Here is a 24,276-nt window from a genome sequence, read left to right as displayed (position 1 = left end):
AAGCTAAAATAAATGAATGGGACTATATGAAACTTAAAAGCTTCTGCACAGCAAAAGAAACCATTGACAAAATAAAGAGGCCACCAACTGAATGGGAGAAGATTTTTGCAAACAGTGCCTCTGATAAGGGGCTAGTATCCAGAATATACAAGGAACTCATGAAACTCAACAACAAAAAAACAAACAACCCAATTGAAAAATGGGCAGAGGACCTGAAGAGACATTTCTCCAGAGAGGACATACAAATGGCAAATAGATATATGAAAAAATGCTCAACATCGCTAATCATCAGAGAAATGCAAATAAAAACCACAATAAGATATCACCTCACCCCAGTCAGAATGGCAATCATGAACAAGACAAATAGTAACAAGTGTTGGAGAGGCTGTGGAGAAAAAGGAACCCTCATACACTGTTGGTGGGAATGCAGATTGGTGCAGCGCTATGGAAGGCAGTGTGGAGGTTCCTCAAAAAATTACGAATATAATTACCATATGACCCAGCAATCCCTCTCCTGGGTATCTACCCAAAAAATTCTGAGAACATTTATCCATAAAGACACGTGTGCTCCAATGTTCCTTGCAGCTTTGTTTACGGTGTCCAAGACATGGAAACAACCAAAACGTCCTTCGATAGATGAATGGATAAAGAAGTTGTGGTACATATACACAATGGAATACTATTCGGCGGTAAGAAAAGGTGATATAGGAACATTTGTGACAACATGGATGGATCTTGAGAGTATGATGCTAAGCGAAATAAGTCAGACAGAAAAAGCAGAGAACCATATGATTTCACTGATATGTGGTATATAAACCAAAAACAACAGAAGAACAAGACAAACAAATGAGAAACAAAAACTCATAGACACAGACAATAGTTTAGTGGTTACCAGAGGGTAAAGGGGGTGGGGGGTGGGAGATGAGGGTAAGGGGGATCAAATATATGGTGATGGAGGGAGAACTGACTCTGGGTGGTGAACACACAATGGGATTTATAGATGATGTAATACAGAATTGTACACCTGAAATCTATGTAATTTTACTAACAATTGTCACCCCAATAAATTGAAAAAAACCCAAAAAACAGAGGAAATAGAGAAGAGACAGTATTTAATGAGATGATGGCTGAGAATTTTCCAGAACTGATAGAATACATGAATTCACAAACATGAAGCATGTGTATATCAATCAGAATAAATAAATATATAGCAAAACGGGAAAAATAAGAATATTTTCATATAAACAAACACTGGGAGAGTTTCTCTCTAGTAGACCTTCATAAGTGGAATTTCTAAAAGGTATACTTCAGGAAGAAGGGAATGACCCCAGAAGTAAAGTCTGAGGTGCTCAAAAGAAAGATGAGGCAAAAATTGGAAGGTTTCTTAGCTTTGAATTTTGTTGTTAAAAGGAAATTTAGGGCCCAAGGCAGAATAACTTTCTGTCTACTGTGCCTTTTCTGTGGAGAAAACCGCTCCTGGATGACAAACCGTTTAAAGTAATGGACAGACACTTACTGTATTTTTATTGCCTTTCAGCATTTCTGATTTGGGTCTGAGGTAATAAGCTGCTGGCACTGAGTTCTCATCTCGACAGTACCACTCTTCCAGTAACTTGGTCTCCAGCTTTGCCTCTATGGCAGCATCCAAAATCATTTCAAACTCTGAGGCTTCCACTTCTCCAGGGATTCGGATGTTCCCATATTTTTCACCTAATAGTCCCTGTGTATCAACAAGAAAGTTCATTTTAGTATTCAACATCATGTGGTCACTCAATAAATACAAACAAATAGATTATAAGATACACTGTTCCATTAGTTTTCTCTTCTAATTACAGTGGATAGTTCTTTCCCATGGATTATTTCACAACTAAAATTATATTGTAGTTATAACAAATTCTTCACATACTGAGCAATGAGATTGGATATCATGGATAAATTAAAAATACAGAATTTTGTGATAGATTTATGTTCCTTAAGTTTACATAATACAACAAAAGTTGTTCTACTCATGAGATCTTGTGTTTGTTCATGACAAAGAAAAACGACATGCTGGATCCTATGAAATATCAAACACGTGAACTCTCAAACAAAAGAATTGTTTTGTAAGGAGTTAATAGTATGATGTTTAAGCCCCAGATTTAACAGCTATAAATGAAAGAAGTATTAAATCATTGAATGATATGTTACTATCAACCCCACTGCTACTGAAAACAACTCAAAATATTAAAAAGATATCATATTCTCCCTATTAAATTGGCAGAAACTTGTGGAGGCAATGTTGTGTGGAAGTGTGAGAAAATACCCACGTAGTGCTGATGGGTCTATAAATTGATCCAATGTTTCTTTGAAGGGTATTCTGGCAGTATGTATTAAAAGCCTTAAAAAAATCTATATAAATTTATACAAAAATCTATATAAATTTTGACTTAGCAATTTTTCTTCTGGGAATTTGACTTTAGAAAACAATTAAGGGTGTACATAAAGATTTACCAGAATATTTATGCTGAACCTATTTTAACAGTAAAGGGCTGGAGTAATAACTTAAGTGCCCAACAAAGTGGAACACTGAAAAACAGAGGGTGCCAAAAATATGTATACACATTTTAAGAAAGAAAAACTATTAAAATTGTAATACTTAATATATACCGATAACAAAATATGAATACAAGTCACGTTTGGCTTCTGCAATTACACAAGGTGCTCAAAGTGGTTACCATCAGCGTCCGGACACTTCTGATTACAGCGAACTACTGCTTGAGCAACACTGATCAAAGTGTCCACTTGTATACATTTTTTTGGCACCCCTGGTATTTATAGTATCTCTCTTCAGATGTACCAAATTGTGTTCTAGAACTGTATTGACAGAAAAAGATGTTTATAGTATACTATTAATTGAAAAGGTAAATTACAAAACAGTATCTATGATTCCAATGTTTCAGATATAAATTCTCTCACATATATGAGAATATTGTTTATGTACATACATAAACATACACATACACATGAAAGAGGTTGTATAAGGATACACAGCAAGGTTATCAATGGCTATCTTTGAGTGGGTTGTTTAAACTCACTTAGGCTGTTTTATGAATTTATTGCTTTTTTATTAGAAACATGTAGTTTTTTTGGCAATACATATGTATTGTTTCGTAGTGAGTAAAACACCAGATGTTTAAAAAATTTAAACCTAGTGATGCTGTCTACACCCCTTTGTGGAGCAACACTTTGAATTCCTCTAAATGTTTACATAAGCTCGTGATTCTCAAAATGTGGTCCTTGGACTAGGAGCATGGCAACACCTGGGAACTTGTTAGGCATGCGAATTCTCAGGCCCACCCCAGACCCATTGAACAGAAACTCTGGGGACAGGACCGAGCGATCTGTTTCAGCAAGCCCTCCGGCTGCCTGAACCACTGGCTTAAACTCATAAAAATATTAGCTTGAGAGCACCCAGTATTTCACTTTATCTTCAATGACTAATGTGATGGAAACAAGGAAAGAACATAAAGGAACTCTAACACAAATCTATCTATACTTCGTCTGCGTGATAGTATCCATGGGAAGATTTCTGTCTCATTTGTGGGCATCTTCATCCTTTCCTCCTGTTGACTAGCACCTTTACCATGAACTTTAAGCCTGTTCACCCAAGGAATGTGACTGGGTGGTGAACTCCAGTTTGGCTTCCTTGGGGCACTTCTTACTACGTCTACTGCCTATTACTACAATACCTACAGTGTTCTTTTCATCTTCTACAGGCAGGTGAGAGAATGTAAGTTCTGGGTAGATCTATGTCCAAAATAAATTCATGACCTAAACTCTATTAAAAGATGGTAAACCCCAGGACGACATAGGCTGGAGCTGTTTATTCCTAGAACATAGAAAATATTAGAAAACATATTTGTTGAATAAATGAAGAAACCAAGACAGAAAGAAATCCCTAGAGTTTATTCTATTCTCTGCAGCTTTTTCTTGTATTCAAGTTCAGCTCTCAACAGGTAGAGTAACAATTTGGGATGGTACCAGTTTTGTCTGCAATCCTCTTTTTAGCCCTTTGCCTTTTAGCAGGTACTGTTTAAACACATCCCTGGTTGGGCCATGCTCTCTATCTCCTTGGGACATAATCCATCTCATCTAACTGGTTTACTCAAGGTGACTGTGGATAATTGAACTCACTGTTTTGAGCTCAGGTCACCTCAGTACAAACCTCAAGGACCAGGCTGGAGGCAGGTACAACCTGTTTATTCTCTTTAGCTGCATAAGTCCCTTTAGAAGGGACTTGAATGGAGGAACTCCACATCATCTGTCTCCATATTTCAGCATCGTAAATGAGGGTTTATAGTGGGTTCTTTTGAGATAAGGGTATTCTAACTCCAACTCAGTGTATCAGCCTGAAGGCCAATTAAAAACATTTTTACTTTAATTTGCATTTATTTTGGGCTATTTTTGACCACAGGCTGTATGCAACAAAAAGGTTATTTTGAGTTTTCTCACTTTTACCAGTCCCTCTTCTAAGATCTCCTATGTTAAACTTGGGTATATGAGTGGGCATGATCTCTCATTCTGCCACAGATACAGAGGGAGATGATCTTTTTTGGAGCAGCCAGCCTCCTGATTATCCTATACCCCTTGGTCGATTCTGGACACAGACAGTCAACATCCTCAATAAGGTCTGGCTGTCACGAGGAGTGAGGTTTTAGTGCAGGGATAAGCCATCCAGCAAACCCACATGGGCAAGGTCTGCAATAAGAAGTCTTGTAAAACAGTAGCCACAAGAAGAATCCAAAATAGGCATACAGGTGGAGTCTGGCCAGGTTGGAGGACCTGGTGGACAGGTAGAACATTACATATGGGATTTAGTAGTTGATAGTTCTCCATCCAGCAGTCCATGAAGCCCAGGAAGGTCATGGACTCAGCTGCCAAGATCCAAGGCTGGACTTTGGGCATGAAGTGGGGAAGAAGAAAAAGTGATGACTAGTGACACAAGATCATGTCCAAGGGCAATAACATCATCACTGCACCAGCAAGTTACAAACTGTTGGTTCTTCCTCTTCTCTCTGCCCTAAATAGGGCTGGTTCCAGAGTCTAGGGCCGGGTCACGTCTATGGATCAGTTTCTAATATGCTCCATGGATTACCTGCATCTGGATCACCCAGAAGGCTTGTTACAATATAGGTTATTAGATCCCTTCTCAGACCTACAGGACACTGTGGTAGGGGAGCCGAGGAATCTGGACTTTAAAATGAGATTATAAATGAATCTAAAATTTGAGAACGACTGCGATGGAGAAGCCATGCATATGTGATCTCCTGAGTAATAGTCAGCAAACACTGAAGGGGCAGGATGGGGAACACAGCAGATGACTACAAAATCGAAGGCTAATTTAAAAATAAATTTTTATTGGAGTTGAACAGCTGGCACCATATACTATAATTATTTAATCGATACAGTAAGGCAAAATGTTCCTTAGAGTAGAGATTACTGAAGAAGAAAAAAATCCTCATCCAATTCAAATAACAAATATATATCGAGCGCCTACTATGTATAAAGCGGTAATATAGAACTTCAGAACAGTAATAATGTGCTATAGGCTTAAAGTTACTTATTGGATTGTTCTCCCCAAACCTTTTCTTTCTTTCTATTGATTCTTCCTATAGATGGAATGCTCATAAATCATGAAGCAGTTACTTTTCAGGCATCTTAGACAGGATTTGGCCTCACTCAATCTTATCTTGCTACTTGAGAAAACAGAAAAAAAGAGAAATAGAAGAGAAGCTTGCTACCATATTTTTCAGGAAGACTTTTTTGGGGGCTCTAGTTGGTTTTTAGTTCTAAGGTGAAACACAAAGCATGTCTATATCTACCAGGGCTAGAAGAGAGGCAATTTAGAGAAAAAGTTAGCCCAACTCAGTCGCAAGGTCCAGTTCCTATGGCCAATGGTTCAGAGCAGGGGTAGCAATGCGGGGCTAAGGCTAAGAGACTGGCGGGAAAGGTGGAGGTGGCAAGAGGGAGTCAAGGCTCAGTTTCCTAATCAGCCTACTTCTTAGCTCTGAAGCCATGAGGCGTATGCATGGATGACCCTAGGGCAGCTACAGAAAGCATGAGCAGGAAAACAAACTTCTCTCTTCAGTGGCAATAGAATATTCACTCCCGCCACCAAAAAGTAACAGATTTGACATATCTTTCTGACAACAATGTTTAAGAAGTTCATTTTTTGCATAGTTAAACCAACTTTGCCAGTTTGTAGAAGAAATTTGGTGGAGAGTTGAGGGACGATATTTGATTTTGCATTGAGGCCCGTGTTTATTAGTTATACCTTTGAGCAATCTGCCTGTGTGATCCTGTATGGAAAAAACGCATACTCTTATGTCTGAAATAATTTTCCACTTTTTATTGAGTTGTTCAAACACTGTCAATAAACATAGACATATGGGATTTCACCTGTCGGAAGAAATCCATAGGCACCTCTCCTATCCATCTAATTTAAGGTGAAAACATTTAAATTGGCCCATTCTCAGACACTGAAGATACATCACATTAGTTAGACCGGAAGCAACAATCCAATGGAGTGCTCAAATACAGTCGGGGAGTTAAGTCAAAATGGATGAAAAGTCTAAGAAAATATTCGAAAGTTTTTAAGTGTACTTTTTACTTCTAGCCTAAGAAATACTTCCAGATGCTGTGGGACTAGACAGAGAAGGCAGTTGCTCAACATTGTAAATGTACTAAATGCCACTGTATTGTTTACTTTAAAATGGTTAATTTTATGTTATATGAAGTTTACCTCAATTAAAAAAATATTTTATGAACTATTGAGTTCCTTATAACTGGGAACTTAAATGTAAAAGGACTCTCTACTTTTTGTATCTCCCTTTCCTTCTCTATATGCTGATAGAGATACATCTAAACCACTGCTTTCAAAGCCTTAGAGATAACATTTTCTATCCCCTCAAATGATTTTTCTTTTCCATTGGGCAAACAGTGATTCCCCCTCCCCCAGCCCCCCTTTGCTCTTTACAGGCAGTTAGTTCTGGCCAGGCTTGCGATCTGAGAATCTTTTGGGGCTGAGTCTGATTGTATGCGATTTTTATTGTAGCAAACAGAACAGAGGGATTTAGGTATTGTCGAAGGTGTTGGTGACCTCACTATGTCCTTGTCATTACTCTGTTGTAGGATGTCAGGAAAGAAGTGAGGGCAGAGTCTTTTGGGGGGCTATGGATGCCATGCTTTGCAGGGAGGTGGGCAAGTGCTCCCTGGGCTGCTGTTTCCGGAGGCAGCTGGAAGGGAAAGGAGAAATTCCCCCCAACAACGGGTGCTGTAACAGGCTGAAGCACCTACTCTGTAAATGTCCCATTCCTCCTAACCCAGTCACTAAAGCAAGGCAGGTGGGACTATTCCTTCCTTTCTATAAGCTTCCCCTTTAATTATGAAAATAAAGCCCCCATTTATAGATACAATTTTCCCTCATACAGAATCTCTTTTAATGTTCATGATTCTGTGAAGTAGGGTAAGTTGCAGCAGAGGACATCAAGGCTCACAGCCCTCAGATGGCTTGCCCAAGACCACTGCTCTAAGAAGATACAATAGTACCAGCACCTGAATGGGGGGTGTTTAATTCAATAACTCCTCCCTCCCTTCCCTCTCTTCTCCCCCCTCCCTTCCTCCCTCCCTTCCCTCTCTTCTTCCCTCCTTCTCTCCCTCCCTCTCTTCTTCCCTCCTTCCCTCCCTCTCTCCCTCCCTCCCTCCCTTTTATAGTCTGTGAAGCACAAGCTCACTATGTACAAATTGTGGAAATGGATTTTCTTTTTGCCCACAAACAGATGCCAGCACTATCTAATCATTATATACTGTGAATTCCGTCATCGATATCTGGATAATTGAATGCATTGAAATGAAAAATACTAAACTTCATATGCTAAATATGTCTGCTGGTATCCATTCTTGGCAACCCTGCATGCAACAGTGTGTCTCTAATACTGGAGAGATGAACAGTTTTCTAAAGATATTACCCTTATGTATGTTGGTGCCAAAGATATGACCTTTCTTAAATATCTTATCCAGATCAATATAAGATCTAGTATCTTTGGTAACTCATCATAAAATCGTTGTAAGGGGTAAAGTCATAAATGATTTACCGATTTCATTTATGCAAAGAATAACTAAATTGGTGCTTCAATCTAGTTTCTTTGAGAGTCTCTGCTTTCTCAGTCAAATTATGTTACCTTTTTTTCCCCTTAAAACTGGTATTTATGGTTTAACTATGATTATGAAATTTACATACTTAAATCACAGCTGAATTTAGGTCAATAATTACTTATATCAATAATAATTCTGCTATTTTTACTGCTTGTAATGTGCTTTTGTCTGTAAGAAAGTTTCATTACCTGGAAAATACTGAACACAAGTATTATTCTTGAGAAACATCAGAACAAAGGGAACCATAAAGGTGAAACAACTGGATTAACAGACCACTGGGAATGGACTCATTTTGAATAGAATCATCAGTTCCAAAGAACAGATTACAACCCTAACCCTGATCGGTTATCTTACAAAACTGAGAACTGAGAAATGTGTCAGGATTATTGGAATTCTACAATGTTGGAGAAAAAATTCACTGAGAAAGTGAATACAAAAGAGCAGGGTTTTTTTTTTTTTTTTTTTTTTTGTGTGTGTGTGTGTGTGTGTGGGGGGGTAGAGGTGGAAGGAGTTCTGGACATATTAGAAGTGGGATGCCTACTATTCAAGTGGTGCTCTCCATGAAGCAATTAGAGAGCTGGAGGTCAAAAGAGTCATCTGGCTGGAAAAGTAGTCTTGGAAGTCATCATGCATTCATTCAACAGACATTTGTTGAGCCCCTAACTTAACCTGTAGGATGACCAGCTGTTTCAGTTTGGTCAGGGTTATCCCAGTTTGAGCACTGAAAGTCCCGGAAACCCCTTTATTCTCAGGCAAGCTGGGACAGCGGATGACATTTACATGACCATCACAGTCCCTGCTCCTTTTGAGTTTTCATTCTACAGGAGCAGTCATGCAGGTATACCTCATTTTATTGCGCTTCACAGGTATGTTGTTTTACAAACTGAAGGCAAGACCCTCCACCAGCAAAATGATTACAACTTGTTATGTTGCAATACGTGCTTTATTGCAGTGGTCTGGAACTGCACCCACAATATCTCCGAGTTATGCCTGTATCTGCAGGGATTCGATAGCTCAAGGGGGACTTACAGAGTGGAAAGAGCAGGGCTGAGGACCACCAACCTTTCTGGGGGCATAGAAGCAGGAGGAGGAAGCGTGAAATGGTGTTACAGAAGGCCAGAAGAAGAGAACGATAATAATCAAAACATTTATACAGGGCTCTATAACGCAATGGAAAAATGGACAAAGGACACGGATAACTCTTGGAAGCAGAAAAACAAATGCCAGCAAGCATGAAAAAGAATGCTCAACTCTATTAACAATCGTAGGATTACAAATGAAAACACATGTGATAAGATCTTTTTGCTTATCAAACTAATCGGGGAAAATAATAATAACAACACCTAGTGGTGTCTAGGCAAGGAAATGGGCACACTCAGACCAGAGTACCAATAAAAACAGGCATAACCCTGCTGAGAAGGTAATCTGGCAGTTGGGATAAAATTCCACTTTTAGAAATCCACCCTACTTTTTGCATAAAGATGTGTATACGCAGAAGTTGAGCAATGTTTAGCTTATATCCTGGACTTATTCTATGAGACTTTTAATGTACTAGTGTTAATAGAAACAGGAAAATGGAGAGTAAAATTGTCCAATATAATTACTAATTCACAATGTGTAGGACAGAATTATTTTCAAGTTTCTATTTTTCTAATTCTGAGAAACTGAAAAAAAAAAGAGAACATACAAGCATAAAATAACTATGTCTCCACAGTGCAGCTTGACAACTCAACATTTGGTCATATTTTCGAAGTGATTTTTAAAAACATTAATAGACTGTTTTTCAGAACAGTTTTAGACTTACAGAAAAATCAAGTAGATAATACTGGAAATTCCCATTTAGCACCCCCTCCACCAATTTTCCCTATTATTAACATCTTACATAAGTATGGCGCATTTGTTACAATCATTGAACCAATACTGGTAGAGTTTAGTTGTAGTTTTGATATGGTTGGGAGAAGAGGCAAGCAGTGTTTACCCGCTCTACCATCTTCACCAGAAACTTCTCCAACAGATAGTTTTTAAATAAAAGAAATAAAACATAACACATAAAGTTGAATTCCCCTTTGACCTGCAAATTCAGGCTGATTCCCCCCTCTTCCTTCCCAAGATGCACATATTACAAATTTTCTATACACCCTTTCAGTCTATTTTTATATTTTATATGTACAAATATATATATATATATATATATATATATATATATATATATATATATGGGCATATTCTGCACCTTTTTTCATTCTTATATTTTTGTGATGACGGTCGATAAATTTAGATGTAGTTTATTCCTTTGTATTAGTTATAATATCCCACCATAAGCATACTCCAGGTATTCTTCACCCTTTTCCTTACTGATATTTAGGTTCTTCCAATTTCTTTTTTGCTTTTATAAAAACTACCACACTCAATATCCCACACTAAGCTAGCAAATATTGAGGGCCTTATTTCAGTGGAAAGGGCATCAATTATTTAACGGATAAGAAGTCCCATACTCAGATCTGATTTCTCACCCCATCCTTAAAAACATGGATTCCAGTCATGTTTCAGTGCCTGCGGAGCCTGGTTCTTGCAGCCCCCATCCAGCTGGCTGGGTACTTATCCAGGCTCGGATGCACTGCACAATGCCTGGTCCACAGCAGGCTCCCACTTCTCATTCTGTGGCCTTGCAGGGGTCAGCATGCCTAAGGCTTCTTTCCAAACTGCCTGTGTGTGTGCACAGGTCCTGGGGAGGTCTTTCAGCGCTGCTCTGCAAGCCTTACAGAAAAGCTGAATTGCCCCTGCGCACTGCTGGTCCACAGTTCCAAGAAAACGTTCTTCTTTGGAACTGGGGATGGAGCAGACAGGCCTAGGAGGAAGGCTGGCATGTGCACTATGGGCCTGAGAACTGGACAGAAGGAAAGCTGGCTCATTCAGTGTTACTGTCTGAATGACAACACCAGCATTATTAATGGGTATCCACTATAAGAAGGCCTAGGCGACTGAAGGTCCACTGCAATTTACAAGTGTCTCTGTCAGCATATGCCTAATCTGTAATCGGGAGTTTCACATTTATAAGTCCTTCTAACATCTTGCATAATATTCTCTCTCCTTAGATCAGGGGTGTCCAAACTTTTTTCAACATTTTTATACCAAGGGCCATATGCGGTAAAATACACAAACAGCCGGGCCACTCACTTGAGGTGAAGTATGTAAACTAAATATATTTTTGGAATTTGCTGCAGGCCAAATAACAATGGATTGCGGACCGCAGTTGGCCCGCAGGCCGCAGTTTTGACAGCCCTGCCTTAGATGGTAGTAAATTGACCCAGTATTTTAAAATGCATTTCAGCAGTTTTCATTAAAAGGGATATGCATGTGAATATCATCTTTCTTTCCTGTTGGAAAATATTGAGTATATGTGGAAATGCTCCTCATCCATATTTCCTAGGCTCTAGCAGCTGGTGATAAACGAGGTTCAAAATCATTGCCACGAAATGGGATTTATCTGGCAGTGCATCTACTTTCTGTGGAGCTTAGGATGCCTTGAATTCCTCTACAATAGTTCTGGGAGGTATGAGGGGGGATTTTAGCTATACTCTGGGGGCTGGTGCTCTCGGTGTGGCTGTCTGCCTTTTTACCTTGGCAAGCCTTCTTTGTCTAAGGCAGTGTCTCCAGAAGCAGTGGCCAAAAGCAGCCCCTGGGTTGTTGGGGCCTAAAAAGTGCAGCTGCTGCCATCAGTACCCACCATGGACCATGATGCTGGAGTTGATGTCTGAAGACGTTTATGCCAAGGTTACTGGTGACTGATGTCAAAGCCAGGTGTTTGCACAGAAGGTTGTCCCTCACTCCTACTATCCTCCACGGCTTCCCAGGGGCAGGCGCTGCCTTCTGGTCCCTGCAGATGCACGGGCTCCCGTACCACTGAGTCCCACGCTCTTCCCTGTCCTCAGCTCCATTTGCTCTGAGCCCCTCCCCTTCCTCTTCCCAGTCTTAGGACAGGTTATACTCAGACCACCCCTCCCTTCCATGCTGGCTCATTTCCTTGGGACCAAACTGTTTTGTCTTGGTTTACTTTTCCTGGAGCTAAGGTATTTCCATAGGCTTTTCACATAACCTTCTCTTGAAGGAGCCCTCCACCATTCCTCTCATCTGCTAATTTGCCTGAATTCTGGGATAAGGGCAGTTGATGTGGGTGCATTTTAGGATTTGTCTTACAGTAATTTTGATGATTGTGCTTATTATAAAGTAACAGCTCATTTATCTCACACCACTAGCTTTTCCACATGAGGGGGAGGAATATGGTTTTCAAAGTGTGGGCCCTGGGCCAGCAGCTTCAGCATCTCCTGGAGCATGAGGGGAAATGCAAATTCTCTTCTCAGACCCCATCCTGTCTTACTGAAGCAAACTCTGGGAGCGTGGCCCAGTGATCTGTGTTTTAACAAACCCACCAGGACCAGATTGGGTATCACTGCTGTTGACTATCCCACTGTGTAAATTTGGCCGATTGACACATCCTGTTGTCACTTACCTTCTTTAATTAGCCTCCACATTTCCTATAAACTGGCAATTAGATTTAGAGCCTTGATTATATTTAGGTTCAGTTTTTTTTTGTTTTTTTTTTGGCAAGAATAGTTCACAGATGATGCTATGTTTTCCTACTGCATCAATCATGAGGCCGTAAGATCTGTCTGACCCAAGGTCAATAATGCTGAGACTGACCAGGGCCAGGGTGGCGTCCACCCAATATCTGCTTCACTAAGTGGTTTTACTGACCACTGATGATTGTTGTCTAGACCTATTATTTCCTTTAAGATCACAAGCTGATTTCTAACATCTTCCATTCTGCAGTTATTAATCATTTCAGCCCCTGATGTCACCACTTATTTGGGACCATGACAACCTCCATAGCATATTTACAGTCTAAAAGCAGCATGAATTAATGTGACTCTGTTTACAAATTAAAAAAAAAATCTTTAGAGAATTTTTTTGATAATCCTTACCATAATCACAGACCCGATTTGCATGATTTTCATTTCCTGAGAAACTACTCATTTAATTAGTGAGGAAACTGCAATTTAACAGTTTGAGTCTGGGTCCTGGTTCTGAGTCAGTTACTGTCTACCTGTGTGCCTGTGTTAAGGCAAATGGGCTGGTCTCCCATGGTCCGTTCATTACTCTGTTTAAATGCCTCAGCCCCCGTGACTCTATGATGACATCACATACTCCTACCCGCCTGATAAAAATTTTAACATAGTCTGAGATAATGTATGTCAGAGTACTTTGGGTGAAATCATGAAAATGTCTCTTAGACCTCTTTATGAGATAGAGCAATATGTTTGTCAAACTTTTTCAGCAGTGACCTAGAGTAAGAAACCCATTTTATATTGTGACCCTGTTCAGACACACACACACACACACACACACACAATTGTTAGAAATGAAAGTCTTGGTCTTAATGGAATTTAAAGGACAGGTGGCCCAACCAAGTGGGACTGGTGGGGGAATGTGGGCATGATTCCACAGCCTCTGACTACTGTGATGTTAACTGTTACGGAAAAGGAATCACTGTAGTTGTAATGAAAAATTATTAGGGCGAGTAACAGTGACCTTCTTACTAATTTCCATTGTTATACATTCCTGAATGGGACTAAAAGGGGCAGAGTGCCACACATGGCTCATGACCTGAAGCCTACTTCTTTTACGCCATGGGCCATAGAAATACCTGGGTCTGCCCACAGCAGACTTGCATCAATGTAAACCTCATCTTGTCATTAAAAAAAACAAAACAAAACAAGTGGAGGGTTGCTGTTATATGATATCAAAGATTATCTATGCATTTTAGCTCTGCCCTACAGAGAATCTGAGCTTTGAATTGGGTCTGAAGTTGCCTCACCTTTAGAGAACCTGTCACCACTGGGGAAAATGGACCTGACTCCTAGTTTGTTTCCCCTAGAATAGGCCCACTAAAACCCTGACTTATGTTTGGGGAGCCTGACTGGGGCCCCCAGGTTTTCATGTGTGATTGACCGAGTCATTCTAGTGTCAGCTCAGATGTCACCTTCTCTGTCTGCTTGAACTACATTAGCGATTCAAGTACCTATTATAACACTTTGCCTTGTTTCTTATTGTGCCTTATGTATTTCTTAATTCTTATGTTATTGTACTAAAATGACCTTTTAAAAATTCATGTATTTTCTTATTCATTATCTGTTTTCTCTACTATAAGCTCCAAGAATGCAGGGTCCTTATCTGTCTTGCCCATCAGTATATTCTCGTGCCTACAACAGTGCCTGACACATCAAAAAGGTTCAGTAATTATTGTTGGATGAATACACGGCAGCTCATGGGAGTGGTGTGCTGTGGGCCTGGTAATATTCCCAATGCTTTTTCTTCCAGTAGACTTTATTCTTGGTGATTTCATAGAAATATCAGGAAGAAATAAACACCCTAATTCTCTCTTCCAGAGGTTCATGACTTGGATTGAGACCTCTTGACCATCAAGAAATCCTCAGCATTCAAAGTATAGTTGCCTATGCTATGAAAATGGTTCTTCAAACTTAACAACTAGTATGTTTTGTATAACAAGATCTGACAAAAGATAATGGTGATGGCTAAAATAATAAAATCTTAGACTTGGTAGAAACCTTAGGAAAAATGTAGTGCTAACCCCTCACTTTACAGATTGACATGCAGGGTGTCATGCGGGGGTCTCTGGTTCTGCTCCCCACATAAGAACGCAGGGCATGGTAAGGTCAAAAAGGAACATCCACAGAGCCATAGCTAGGGGAGTCATACCACTATAGTCTCGCTGGCGGGTAGGTTGGAGACACAGGAAGCAGGAGCCACACGAACTGCAATCCATACTCTGCCACTTGCTAGCTCAGCCACCATCTTCTTGCTACCCCCATTTACTGCGAGAGTAGCCACAGCAGTTATATTACTGGCCAATGGCTCACTGGTTGCAGCTGACGGCCAACTAGCCACAGCTGATGGCCATGCAATCACAGTTGATGGTCATTTACTACCTGAACCAGCACCTTTCCACGTGAGGCCGACAGCCTGGAAACTGCACTCCTGGCTCTGTCCCCACACAGATAAAGAAACTGAGTCCTCCCCAAAGATTAAATGACATGCCAGAACCTATGGTGCTGAATTAGTGAAGAAGAACCAGGGCTAGAACTTCGAATTTCTAATTTTAGCCTTTTCTTTCTACCTCACACAAGGGATTCCATAATGGTGAGGAAAGAGTGAAAATAGGGAATATATAAAATGGAGTCATTTTAACCAAGCTACTAAACTTATTAACATTATGAAGGTTGAGGCATGAGGAAAGACTCCCTTCTTGTTCTAACTAGCCTGGGAACTTAAACTTTTTTGAACTTTCCAGAACTTTTTTGAACTTTCCAGTCCTGCGTCAATGCCTGGATATAAATCTGGACCTGCAGTTAACTGTTTAATTTTCCCCTGAAGGACTCACATATCCATCCACCTGCTATCCATTAACCAGACCATTGGGAGTGACCAGATCTCCTGGTACCCATCATCGTGACTGCCTGACAGCTGACTGATAACTGTCCTGGATGAATCCTAGGGCTAAGAATGCAGGACTGATACTTATCAAGAATGTACTTTTTACTATAAGAACTTCTAACTTTTCTTTCTTCTTTGGAACACTTCTAGAGTTTTGCCTAGCTGTGTTCCCAGTTTGCAAACTCCAAGACCCTTAACTAAATCTCTATCATTCATATTTACCAAAGCCTATAGACTCTTTTTGAGTTTGTTTAACAATTATTTCTTCAAATGAGAATTTAATTGATCAATAGACACATATTGTAAATATGGGTGAAGTACATTGCATTTAAGAAATATTGCAGAACAAGAAAATATCTGATAAAAATGAGCTAATGTTCTTTTCTTCCCTGTAATGCCTCTGTGGTTATCTACTTGGTTAACAGCATACAATTTAATTCAGTGCCTAAACATCAGTAACTCATCACATTTGTCACTGGGAAATTAATAATTTTGTTTTCTAATTCTTTTTGGATATCACTGAGTTTTTGAGTAGGGTACTATTAATAACACAATCACATATGTCTATTAACAAGGTAACCCTGGTATAACATGCTAAGAAACAAGCTGCCATCATAGGGACTAGTTTAGAGTCCAGGTGAGAAAAGATGAGGGTTGTTGTCCAAAGCAATGGAATGAGAGTCACGGAGGGGAGAGACTCCAAGTTTGTAAGTCACATAGAGATACTAGCAGACAGAGAGGAACTGAAGATACATAAGAGAAAGAGGTAATTGGCGGCGAAGATCCTAGGGCAGCTGAGGCTGAGGTGGTATCTTTGAAGAGCAACTTTTCATGCTGAGATACTTGGCAAATTGAGCCAAATGGAGATGAGGCGATATTCTGAGGTGGAGATGAATATGGGCAGCTAGGGGTTCCTGGTGAATGTCCTGTTTCTCAAAAAGAGGGACATGAGATTTCTTTCCAAGGAGAGAGAGTAGACAGGTTTTGTGATTGGATAAGTGAAAAAGAGCTCCACAAATTACACATTATGTGCTCTTTCAGGAGACACGGTTCCAATTTAATGAGGGATTTATGGATACTTCTATTTTTCTTAAAATGATTGTTATTCTTACTTGTTCTTCTTGACAAATATCAGTGCCTTGTACGAAATGACTACACATCAATTAATGATAGCACATGTCACTGAATCCCGAATGCTACTTCTTGCTAAATGTATCCTGTTGAAGTTCACTTTTAAACATAATTTAATTGTAAGAACCACAACAAAAGAAGTATAACCATTGTTCTATAGGGAAAGGCTATCAGGCTTTTCCAAACCTCATTTCAAGCAATGTAGACTGATTGAGATTAAAACGTATATATTCTGCATTTCGTTCATACTGCAGTAAGAGCCACAATAAAAGCAAAACACTCCATCATGGCTTCCACAAAATGCCCATCTGTCAGCCACTGTCAAGAACAAATACACAAAGTAATTAGTCACACAGCTGAAAAGCAGTATATTAGAGTTTTTAGTTGGCTTTCTAAACCTTGGCAAGAATCAGGACGATTTTTATTCTTAAAATGGCCCTTCTAAGTGAATTGATGATGACTGAGAAGTCTGTCTCCTGGGAGGGGGAAATATATGCCATCACTCTGATTTTCTAAGACTGGGCAATTCCTTCCCATTGCAGTTTGGTTAATAGCCACAGCCAAATGGAACAACAAAAAAAAAATCTGTGCTGAACAGCAAGCTCTAAACCCCAAAACACAATCTGGGAAGATAATTTCTTTTTGTTTTCCCACTGGAAGGATTACTGTGGTGGGAAATTGAGCTGTTAGCACTGTGCTTCTTCATTACTTCAGATACATAGGAGAGGAACACTTTTGGAGACTAACACTAGGAATATTAAAGTGGATGGGAAGGCAGACTAATGATAAGGGATTTTTAAGAGAAGCAATTTACCCATGTGTATCTGTTTAGATTCAGTCGACTTCCAAAGTGATTGAAGCTCTCAAGTTCTGAGATGGTTAGGGATGCAGTGTCTACAATCTGGCTTAGCTCCAGGTACTTGCTACTTACTGATTTGGAAAATTGGGATTGTTCCAACACAGATCTGAGCCCCACCCCAGAGTTTTTGATTCTGTAGGGAGGTGATGGAGAATCTACACACTAGTCTTCTCTTATCCTCCCTTCCTGCAGTTTCAGTTACCTGCAGTCAACTGCAGTCCAAAAATATTAAGTGGAAAATTCCTGAAATCCTGTGTTAAATTACACACCATTCTGAGTAGCGTAATGAAATCTTATCATTCAGCTGCGTCCTCCTCCCTGTGCTGGACAAAAATCACCTTTGTCCAGCATGTCCATGCTAGAGATGCTGCTCCCTTTTAGTCACTTAGCAGTGGCCTCGGTTATCAGACGGCCTGTTGTGGTATCACAGTGCTTGTGTTCAAGTCACCCTTATTTTGCTTAAATACGGGCCTCAAAGCACAAGAATAGTGATGCAGGCAATTCTGATATCTAAAGAGACGCCGTAATGTGCTTCCTTTAAGTGAAAAGGTGAGTATAGTACAATAAGATATTTTGAAAGGGAGAGACCACGTTTCACATAACTTTTATTACTGCATAGTGTTTTTATTATTAGTTACCTCTTACTGTGCCTAATTGATAAATGAAACTATCATAGGTATGTATGTTTAGGAAAAAACAGTATAGGTAGGGTTTCGTGCTATGTGTGCTTTCAGAAATCACTAGGGGTCTTGGGACATCTCCTCCATGAATAAGCAGAGATGACTGTATTTTCAAGCAGCTTGTAGGTGACACAGTTGCTGCTGGGATGGGAATATACCCAAAGGAAGCAGCAGTAAAGTTATGATCTTAAGTAAAAACACGGAGACAGGACTTTACTGAAACGCTAAAGAATTAAATTAATTCTGGAGAAAGAGGCCGATGAGGCAAACCATATTACCAACTGAAGGTCTGGATTAGAAATTTACTTCATATCACCAATAGGCAGAAAGTGGTCTTAAGTCTCAAGGAGATCTATTGTAAGGTTAGGTATAAGGGAAATATTTGGCCACCAAAGTATACGATGGATTCTTCAAATGAGTGATCTAAAAAGGAAATCCATCATTTTAATTCAAAAGTACTAACTTTAAAACTTGTAGCTCATGAAGTAAGTGCATTTGAAAGAAGCAAAAAAAAAAAAAAAAAAAAAAAGGAACTAAAAAAAAGCACTTATGTTAACCAAGATGTTTGGAATTGAAAAAAAAATATATATATCTATCTGGCATAAGGAGTTCATGTTGCCTAAATCCAGGTCTCTTCCTACTGTGTTTCCCCAAAAATAAGACCTAACCGGAAAATAAGCCCTAGCATGATTTTTCAGGATGATATCCCCTGAACATAAGCATCTGTTGGAGCAAAAATAATATAAGACCCGGTCTTATTTTTGGGGAAACATGGTATTGTATTCCTTAGAGCCAGATGACAGCCAGAGAGGATTAAACAGTGAGTACTGCAGCTGAGACACCCATTTAATGAAAAAATGTGATTAGCTCTGCCTGTGAGAGAAGCTCTTTATCTGAATTTTTCTTGAGGGGGTTGTGTGGGAAAATTACAAAGAGATAAACTTCTCATTGACCTTTATATGTGGACACTTCTGCTTTGCTTTAAAATTACAATTGAAGACCAAAGCCATTTTAAAAAAATACACACAGGATAAGTTCCTTTCACAATTCAGTGTTATAAATTTGGACTCCATGAACTGCGATGCTTCCTTCTTATCATATGATGAAAGATGTGAAATTTACTATGTTCTTCTTTTGGTCACAGCAGCCAGATACCCCAGAGCTAAGTTTTCTGTTCAAGTCTGGCAGCTTCCCTTGAAATGCTTTCTCGATATAATTGTCTTTCCCTAACTCCTTAATTCTTAGCCAGTAATTGTTTTTGTCTCTTTCAATGTTAAAAAAAAAAAAAAGGCGTAAAAGCAAAACTTACTGTTTAATATAAATTCCCGCCAAAACCTTTTTGGTGTAGATATGGTGACATATAATGAATTAAAAATATATAATCCTATTCAGTCACAAATAAGTATTTGTAAAATATGTAAAACTCTCTCCGTTTATGAAGATACGGCTGACCATCAAGCAGGTATGCTTTTTGGGGGCCGTAGGGTTGTAGTAAAGAACATAGGCTTTGAAGCCATGCTGCTGGGATCTCAATCTTGTCCGTGCACATTGGCTGTATGACCCTAGCTATGTTATTTAACCTCTGTGGGCCTCAGGTCTGTCATCTGTAAAATGGCCTTACTTACATTACCAACCTCCAAAGAATCTTGTGCAGACTAATTATGTAGTGCTTTGAACAAAGTGCTTTGAACAGGGCCTGGACCACAGGAAGCATTTAGTAAATGTTAGCTATTTCAATTAGAAACAGTGGTGATGAGATTGTGCAACTCACTCAGTTGTGGAGTTAAAGGCACCATTTCAATCACGGGTTCACATTCCTGGGCCATGGGTGCTCGGGTTTTAATTTGGATTTAACTTGAAAGATGCACTTCCACCAAAGGAGGGCTCATGATGGCCATAGTGTGGCTGTTGCAGAGTCCCGGGCAGTGAAAAGAGAGCAACAGAAAGATGCAGAAAGAGAGAGAGAGAGAGAGACCATTCCCAAGGAAACAGGTTGCTAGGAGCAAGCATTTGGCCAAGAGCACTGAGGAAATGCAATTTCCTTGAACAACATCTAATGAAAATACTCTGTACTTACAGTGAACTGTAAGCAAGTGGGAAGTGAACCTGAGAATGTTGGGGAATTAGAAATAAGGGTTCTGAAATAAGCCTCACTCCAGCACAGGCTACGTTATGTTGAGAATATGGGCACACAAGGGAACAGAATGGGCAGACAGTCAGAGACTGGGAGACACAAGAGGAAACTGGAGTTGAGCATGATAGATTTAACTCCCTATTTTCGGGAAAGCAATTTGGAAACTAATGTCGCAATCAGATGGATAGTGTATGTGGCTGTGTACATTTGTATGCCAGACAATTATATAGGTTCTTATTTCCTCATATGTGATGTCACCCTCTGGTAATCCTTATTAGCTTTTCCTCCATTCCGCCTCCCTTTGAATGACCTACAGGATCCAGAAGCAGCATGTTGAGGACCACGAGGCTGGGTGTAGGTTGAAGGGAGAACAAGGAGGAAAGGTACAAGAACTGACCAGGCACCCTTCTCTATTCCAGACCTGAGAACCTGAACCGAGGAGAGGCAAACACTCTAAACTGGGTGTGAGGTGAACACTTTGAATGAAACTCACCTGATCTTTTTAATACTTGAAAGTGAGTCTTGAAAGTGTTTGGCTGAGAGAGCTTTCAGGGTGGGGAAGGAATCCAGCAAAGCATGTTTGAAGGTAGTGATGCAAGAAAATAAATTCTTTCCTTACGTCACTGGTCACACAAATTTAAAAAGACTCATGTGAGTTTCGTGTGCATCGCCACTGTCCTGATGTATCATACACTTCGGAGTGCTCTGTGGCCCTCCACATGTCTGGGCTCTGTATCTCTGTGAACCTAGGACCAGGAGGAGGGTGAGATCTGGGTCAAGAATGAAAGCAAAGTCTCCCAACAGAGGAATATAAGCTAATTTGTATAGCGTTCCAACTACATGAGCCAATCAAGGACAGAAAGGTCCCAGGTGCATGGTTGTGTATCCACCACAAACCCACACTTCTAATCTTGCTGTTCCTCTAGACTTGGACTTTCAGAGAAGTGAAATAGAAAAAGGAATTAGGGATGACGGCAGATACACAGATACACAGAATACTAATGCTATGGTAACCCCTTTTCTAATTCAATGTGGGCAGTCTGCCCCTCACTTATGAGTATTATCAAAAGTACTTAAAGGCCTATTTCTGGGGATCACTGTCACTTGTGGTCCATACCATACAAGGCAACAGGTTGATTTTTCAGCTTGTATCAGTCGATAAATCTGTTATTTGTGTCCAGCCATCCTGATGTTCACCAGTTTTACTCTCTCCCCTGCAAAGCCTGGCTCTCTCCCTCCCTCCCCCACTGAGACTTTTTGCTTAATCATGTGAAAATAATACAGATCAATAAGTAAGAAAAATACCGACAAGGAAAGATTTCAGAATGAAAACAGATGCTAAACAGGTAACAATGAAGTGAGATTATACATTTACTTCAGTGCTTAGTGTGGTTTTGTTAAGGGTTGGAAAACATTAGGCAGATTAGAGCTGCAAAGGCTTCCATATTCATATCAAATATTTCTCCTCCCCCACTTCAGTTTTCTTCTTAGAAGACACCTGAAAGGAATAATACTCCTGTTTGCAGTGCCATTCTTAGCCATTGGAGGACCATTCTTTTTGGACGTCTTTACCAAAGTAAAATCATTTTTCAAAGGTAAACCTTGTACTCTCCGCCTGGAGACTAGGGAATCAGATCAACTCAAGTGGCTCATGGCTTTGAGCCTTAAAGAGAAGGAAGTGCTGAGAGGCAGATGTTAGCTAAGGGGAACACCACAGAAGGCGTAGGAATGGACAAAGCCCATGTTACTTCAGGAGCTGTGAAGAGTGTCAGCAGAAGGGAAGTTAGGAAACCAGAAACCTCCAAATAAGTCAGCAGAGTGCTATCTACTGTGCAGAATTCAGCTTTCCAATGTATTTGGAAAGAAAAACTTACTAACAGTGGTCCCTACCAAGAAACACTAGGGTCCATGAAGGTGTCTGAGGTAGTATTTGCATCCATTTTGCATATAAAAAAATACACCTGGACTATCTTCTCTGGAAATTTTCAAGTGATATTGGGTAATTAGGAATTTTCTCCATTCATTATCACATTCAGACATTTCTTCTCATGACAACACAGAGACCAGGAAACAGTAAAGGGTCTTGATTAACAAAAACTACTAAAATTCCTGGAGAACCTCTTCCAAAAATTTGCTTTGATGGGCAATTGCTTCTCTTGTAAATTTGGTAATCTAGATGGTGCTGACAGAAACAATACGATAAAAAGTCCAACAAAATGATTATTATTCATAGCATGAGAGAGTTTTCTTTGAATCCCATCTTTTATTTGATTATAATCAAGGTCAGAGTTTTTTCTGGATGTTTCCTGCCAGCCTAAAGTGGATTCTTTGTTTTCTAAGAAAAAGGCCCAACATTCACTGCTTGGCCTCACTGCCCGATGCTTCCACTTCCTGTGGCTCAGTGCGTCAGAGCCAATGCATTCTGAGAGGCGGCCTGCATGCCAGCCTGCTTTGGATCTGCTGTTTACTTGAATGGGGCTGGAGATGATTTTATGTCAGACAGAGACTGGGGTTAGGAGAGTTCTGAAGTGTCCACAATATCCACAGACATCCTAGTGTGAATGAGAGAATTTCCTGCTACTTGGAAATTCTCTAAAAGGGAGACCAGTTCATGTAGTGTTAAGGAGACTCCAGAAGGGTCAGACAGCTCTGACTGGTGGAGACAATATTAAGGTGAATAACCTGACACCTGCTGAGTCGGTCTTTGCTCACAGAGATGTTTATGGAGTGCCCTGCTGAGTGTAGGAGCAATTAGCAAAAACTAAGATCAGCTGTACAAAACCGAGCTACCAGGGTCCTGGCAGGTCCACTGCCAGCTACTTCCTGCCCACTTCTAATCATGAATCCGAGATTAACTAACTGTACTCCCAAATATTCTTATGTCAGCTACATCAATGGTTCCCATTTGGGGAGCAGGGATTCTGCCCCCACCTCCCCATAGGGGACATTTTTGGTTGTCACAACCTGGGGGAGGAATGGTGGAAGAGTTGCTACAGATACCTAATGGGTAGAGGCCAGGAACGCTGCTACATTTCCAATAATGCTGGTACATGAGAAAGCCTCGACCTAAAATGTTAATGGAGCTGAGGTTCAGAAGCCCTGATCTCAATGGTCTAGTTTAAGCTGTTTAATGATTGTGTTTTATTGTCTATACTCTAGTTTTCAATTTTTATGGGAGCTTATTCGGCTCATACCTATGTAATAGATTCTTATGGATTTGAAAGGTTGTTTTTTACCTTTATGAATTAAAATTTTAATTTATCAAATCATTATTTTTAAGCTGATGAAGATTATGTACCGAGTATACTGATTCTTAATTATCTCTCAAATTTGGTGAGGTGAGGCAGCTCACTATATTGCCCAGAGAAATACAGGAGAGAGAGGGAGTGAGAACTTGGGGGTGGGGCAATGGTGCCACTTTGGTGAGGTCTTCACGTCTCAGCTTCCCACCCTATACAATGAGGAGGATGGGCTTTATGTCAAAGTTCTTTTGGGGCTCTGCCATGCTATCATTAAAAACTCCTGGTAATGGAAACCCATATGCCCATTTCACCTATTTGTATGTCTTCACCAAGTATTTCTCTTTCCCTCTCTCACACGTACCAGAACCCCTTCCCAAAGATTATTCTTTTCCATTACAAAGGGTTTTATTTGTTTATTTTTTACTTTAATTTACATAAGATGATAGCTAACTTTGTTATTTCAAGCCTTCACTTAAATCTAAACCTTTCTCCCCACTCAAAAGTCATCTTCTGGAAGCTTCCCCG

The 24,276-nt window shown here is 40.0% G+C and overlaps 1 protein-coding gene across 2 annotated transcripts in view; it reads right to left on the bottom strand.

Moving 5' to 3' along the window:
- NWD2 (NACHT and WD repeat domain containing 2) overlaps positions 1-24,276 on the bottom strand; it is a 162,255-nt gene that overhangs the window by 20,315 nt on the left and 117,664 nt on the right. For both annotated transcript variants that reach the window (XM_019741957.2, XM_019741958.2), the window contains exon 4: positions 1,517-1,720. In XM_019741957.2, coding sequence (XP_019597516.2) covers positions 1,517-1,720 — 204 coding nt within the window. The remainder of the gene's footprint in view (positions 1-1,516; positions 1,721-24,276) is intronic.

The sequence above is a fragment of the Rhinolophus sinicus genome, linkage group LG02 (genome assembly GCF_036562045.2).
Source record: "Rhinolophus sinicus isolate RSC01 linkage group LG02, ASM3656204v1, whole genome shotgun sequence".
NCBI lineage: Eukaryota > Metazoa > Chordata > Mammalia > Chiroptera > Rhinolophidae > Rhinolophus > Rhinolophus sinicus.
The sequence above is the reverse complement of the archived record's forward strand: the minus strand, read 5'-3'. Positions and strand labels throughout refer to the sequence as shown.